Genomic DNA, 5,470 nt, shown 5'->3' with positions numbered 1-5,470 from the left:
GCTAGATACTCGTAGTGCCTCGCAGTACACAGCAATCCAGCCTAGTTGACACAGGCATCCAGGCTAGTTGACACAGCATCCAGCCTAGTTGACAGCATCCAGGCTAGTTGACAACAGCATCCAGCCTAGTTGACACAGCATCCAGGCTAGTTGACACAGCATCCAGCCTAGTTGACAGCATCCAGGCTAGTTGACACCAGCATCCAGCCTAGCTGACACAGCATCCAGCCTAGCTGATCACAGCTCCAGGCCTAGTTGACACAGCATCCAGCCTAGTTTGACAGCACCAGCTAGTTGACCACACATCCAGCTAGTTGAACCAGCATCCAGGCTAGTTGACACAGCATCCAGGCTAGTTGACCAACATCCAGCCTACGTGGAACACCGCATCCAGCCTAGTTGACAGCATGCCAGCCTAGTTGACACCAGCATCCAGCCTAGCTGACACAGCATCCAGCCTAGTTGACAGCATCCAGGCTAGTTGACACCAGCATCCAGCTAGTTACACAGCATCCAGCCTAGTTGACACAACATCCAGCCTAGTTGAAACAGCATCCACACCTAGTTGACACAGCATCCCCCTAGTTGACACGAGCATCCAGCCTAGCTGACACAGCATCCAGCCTTGTTGACACAGCATCCAAGCCTAGCTGACACAGCATCCAGCCTAGTTGACAGCATCAGCCTAGTTGACACAGCAATCCAGCCTAGTTGACACAGCATCCAGCCTAGTTGACCACAGCATCCAGCCTTGACACAGCATCCAGCCTAGCTTGACACAGCATCCAGCCTAGCTGACCACAGCATCCAACTAGTCTGACACAGCATTCCACCCTAGCTGAACACAGGCATCCAGCCCTAGTTGACAGCATCCAGAGCCTAGTTGACACAGCATCCAGCCTAGTTGACACAGCATCCAGCCTAGTTGACACAGCATCCAGCCTAATTGACACAGCATCCAGCCTAGCTTGACAGCCAGCATCCAGCCTAAGCTGACACAGCATCCAACCTAGCTGACACAGCATCCAGCCTAGTGACACAGCATCCAGCCTAGCTGACACAGCATCCAGCCTAGCTGACACAGCATCCAACCTAGTTGACACAACAAAGCAGTCCAGCCTAGTTGACAGCATCCAGCTAGTTGACGAGCATCCATCCCTATTTGAGCAGCATCCAGCTAGTTGACACAGCATCCAGCCTAGCTGGACAACAGCATCCAGCCTAGTTGACACAGCATCCAGCCTAGTTGACAGCATCCAGCCTAGTTGACACAGCATCCAGCCTAGTTGACACAGCATCCAGCCTAGTTGACACAGCATCCAGCCTAGCTGACACAGCATCCAGTCTAGTTGACACAGCATCCAGCCTAGTTGACACAGCATCCAGCCTAGTTGCTTTTTTCCAGATTTTTGACCAGTATCTAAGCAGTTAACATTATTTTACCCATTRGTCAAAATCTGCTTTTTTGATAGGACATCCTACTGTAATACAGTATTTAGTGACCCAGACTATTTCTGTTAAACAATACAGTGCAGGAAATGATTTGAAGAAAATACCACCAATATTATCATGTTTATATAAACACTGATGTTTGGTCCGTGTGTGTGTCCCGTGTGTGTCTATACTGTATTTGTGTGTGTGTGTGTGTCAGGATCATCGCGTCGCTGTCTGCTGAAGAGCTGGGTTTGTTCCGGGAGCGACTCCGCTTCCTGGACAAGAAGATCCAGCCWGGTCTCTCCAAGCTGCTCTGGTCCTCTAAAGGAGCGTCCAGCTTCTTCATCAAAGACTGCAGGCTGCACGCCAGCAAGGTCAGGACACACCGTGATGAAACACACACCGACTCATAGACCACAGAAAGGGTGTAGAGTATTGCTCACCAACCTTAAGATAGATAGAGACGTTTCGCTGTCGTCTTTCTCTAGCCCCTTTTGATCCATTATAAGCTCTCATAGGCTAGTTGAGTCAAGCTTTGTCATGTTTGGCTGGAACTAAAACGTGCGTACTCTGATGCTCTCTCGGACCAGGGCAGGTAGCCATTGGGCTAGAAGAACACTACTGTGCCGTGCTCCTGAGCCCAGGGTTTAGATGTGAAGCCGTAACCCCTGTAGATACAGTACAGCAACAGGATGTGGGTTCATTTGGCTCCCTGCTTTCACAAACCTCCTTCATCACATGCGCACGCACGCACGCACGCACGCACGCACGCACGCACACACACACACACACACACACACACACACACAGAGCACAGACTGTATCCCGTTGTCTTCCTTCTGCGGTCAGCATTTTCTAGACCAATAAACATCTGAATCGGGGAAACAAATTCAGCAGAATTCAGCCGCTAGCAGAAAACAGCAGACACGGACACAAAAACACCCCGCCAGACTGGCCGCAGTTCAATTTAAGCCATGATGCATGGAGTGTTATGAGGCATTACTGTTGGATCCAATGCACAGAGGGCTGTGTGTGATGGACTGTATGTGTTTTTTTGTGTGTGTGCGTGCGTGTGTGTGTGCGTGTGCGTGTGTGTGCGTGCGTGCGCGTGTGTGTGTGTTTTTGTGTGTGTGCGTGTGCGCGTGTGTGTGTGTGTGCGTGTGTGTGTGTGTGTGCGCGCGCGTGTTAGACGCAGCGGGCTTCTATTCTCCTCAACCACCGGGATCAAATGATCTCCAGAGGGAAAAGAAGGAGTGAGGGATAGACAGGAAGGTGGAGAGGGGTGATAGAGTATAAATACACATAACCCTCCCGCGTTTCATTTTTATTCCATTCCAATGCCRTATAAGGCTGCATTATAAAACAGGGGGATGGTTGTATGATTCATGGGTAATTGTATAGTAAGAGATACAGGACACAGGAGAGTTGCAGTGAATAGSCTGGTTTCAGATCAGTTTGTGCTGTCTTGCCAACGGCAATAGYCATAGGAGTGGTCAAGACAGCACAAACAGACCTGGGACCAGGCTAGGTTAGGGGTGCAATGCTGAAATACTAGCTGTAGTATAATGAATGCTTTGCCAACGTTATGGAGTTGCATTGTATTGGATGCTAAGTTACATTGCGATGCTTGATAATGAATGATAATGAATGCCTTGCCAACATTGTATTGGATGCTACGGTGCTAAGCTACGGTACGATGCTACAGTATAATAATGAGTACCGTGGCTTCCAGAGAGACGGTATGGGGGCTCAGTGTTCAAGACAGGTTGAGCAGCAGCAGCATGCGTAATGAACACTAACACTCATTGGCAAGGATTCATGCCACCGCGCCACGCCCCTCTCCCCTGTCTCCCCTCTCTCTCTCAAGGGGTTTAAGATCAGGTTTGCGTCGAGCCAATGTCAAGATCTGTCGAGCCCAAAGTCAAAAACTCAGTGAGTGCTGTCTTCCGTGTTGTAGGTAGGTAGGTGGGGAGAGTGAGCGAGAGGAAGAGAGATCTGAACTGACTCAGAACAGCCCCCCCATCCCTATTTTCCTCTCTCTCCCTCCACCCCGCTCTCCCCCCCGACTCCTCTTCTCTCTCTCTCTCTCTCAGAGGATTATTCTGCGCGGCAGGCCTTATCCCCATGAAAGCCGTAAAATCCGGAGATCGGCGCTAGGATCTGGAATTCTGAGTGAGAGACGGATTTGCTCTCCGTCTGAATTAGGTCCGGCTGCCGAGGCAATATGAGAGAGCCAGTCATCTCCGCCGCTCCCCTCCTCTTCTCTCTCCCACAAATTGAAAAGGAAACTGTTGGATGTATGTTCTATTCTGTTTGGCCACAGCCCGATGCAGTCATGATAAGACCTGTCTCTGGTAATTCAAACAAGAAGAGTTAGTGTTGGTGGAGATGGTGGAGCGTGATTCCTATGTAATAAGCTCGCCTGCTTCGATCCTAGAAGTGAAGGGGGGTTGGAAAGGGACACTGCTGGGAAAGTACCATGGGTTCTGTATTCATCCAACTTTCCCCAGTTGGTTCTATTCCTCTTTATCTTCTCTTTTCTCCTCTTTTCTCCTCTCCTCTCCTCTCCGCCCCTCCTCTCCTCTCCGCCCCTCCTCTCCTCTCCGCCCCTCCTCTCCTCTCCCGCCCCTCCTCTCCTCCAAATGAACCATCACCCACCTAACCTCCTCTCCCCTCCCTATCAGATCCAGCTCATCGTGGATGAGTACAAGGCGGCCAACCTGGCCATCTCCCGTCAGTGTGGTCTGATCAGTGAGCTGCTGCTTGTGCGTGTGGATGGGAAGACAGTGTACAGGGACCTGGAGTTTGAGGGGGACCAGCAGGCCCACCAGCAAGCCCAGCTCCAGCGGCTCCACTCAGCACACCAGGACATCGTAGCCATCATGTCCCGGGTCTACGAGACCTTTCGCACAGACGGACCAGAGGTGTGTGGTGTAGTGATGCGCGGGTTGAATCGGTCATATCCGCGGGGCGGGTGGGCTTAGGGTCATTAAATATTGTGTGGGTGAAGGGCGGGCGGGCGCGTTGACTAAATAGAAAACAATACCTTAAATTTTTTTTATAAATGTATCGTTCATGTGCAATTTATATCTATAGTCTACATTGAGGTTTTTCTTTCATGATTTTAGGTTATCTGGCATTCGTGCATAAGCCTAAGCTTTAGGGCCTGACTGTACGTACGCCAAATAGCCTACAGCCAATCGCCAAACGCTTTTGGGAACGGGCAGAAAAAGTTCACGTCGATCCACTGAGACAAAAAAGGACAATGTCGGAGTTTAATTCAGTAAGAGAAAAGCTGTGAAATGGAGAGTTCAAGATGTTTGGGAAAGATTTGGTGAAATGGTAAAATAGGACGATAGCAGTGCCTGGCTATGTTATGTGTGATGATTGTGCGGCGCTATACAAATTCGCCAGTCACAAGACGGGGACTTCAAATGGGCCTATGGCACGTCAAGGGAACTGACGTGGGTTCAGATGGGTTAAATGRAAACTGAAACCAGGACACTGACTGTAGGTCTATAACCTCTCACACAGCCTAAATATGAACTCCTGCAGAACTAAGCATTTCTTGCAGTAAAWTGGTACACCAAATATAGACTCGATTTTGACTCGGGAACAGGAGTGGAGAAATATGATTGATTTCTTTCAGCATCTTGAGAGAATTCGAATGCACAGTTAGATACCGTCTGTAGAGGTGCTATCAGCATCATAAAAGCTGATCGTATTTCAACCTCAATAAAATATGCATCCAAGCCGAACTGAAATCTTAACTGAAACACGTTGGGTCGTTTTCACAGGTTTTTATTTCCCTACAACCGGTCAGACTGATGCTTTTGGACATTTTGCACAGGAACTATTTCCAGTTTTGTTGTTGTTGTTTGTTGTTGAGTTATAAGCGTCTTTGCTCCGCGAATGAAGCAGAGATGACAAAAGACAAAATGACCGCTGTCATCTAGATTGAAGCCTGCATTCAAATGGATTTATGACATTATTCTGGTGAACAAGGGCTTGTTTAGCCTTCTAGGGGAACATATCG

At 49.2% G+C, this 5,470-nt stretch overlaps 1 protein-coding gene across 1 annotated transcript in view; it reads left to right on the top strand.

Annotated features, from left to right (window-relative positions):
- LOC112070380 (dynein axonemal heavy chain 2-like) overlaps positions 1 to 5,470 on the top strand; it is a 74,933-nt gene that overhangs the window by 65,577 nt on the left and 3,886 nt on the right. Inside the window, exons 15-16 of the mRNA XM_024137799.1 lie at positions 1,652 to 1,808; positions 4,119 to 4,358. Of these exons, the coding sequence (XP_023993567.1) occupies positions 1,652 to 1,808; positions 4,119 to 4,358 (397 nt within the window). The remainder of the gene's footprint in view (positions 1 to 1,651; positions 1,809 to 4,118; positions 4,359 to 5,470) is intronic.

Source organism: Salvelinus sp. IW2-2015, unplaced genomic scaffold, assembly GCF_002910315.2.
Source record: "Salvelinus sp. IW2-2015 unplaced genomic scaffold, ASM291031v2 Un_scaffold1307, whole genome shotgun sequence".
Classification (NCBI taxonomy): Eukaryota; Metazoa; Chordata; class Actinopteri; order Salmoniformes; family Salmonidae; genus Salvelinus; species Salvelinus sp. IW2-2015.
Note: the sequence above shows the minus strand (reverse complement) of the source record. Positions and strands in the feature narration are given on the sequence as shown.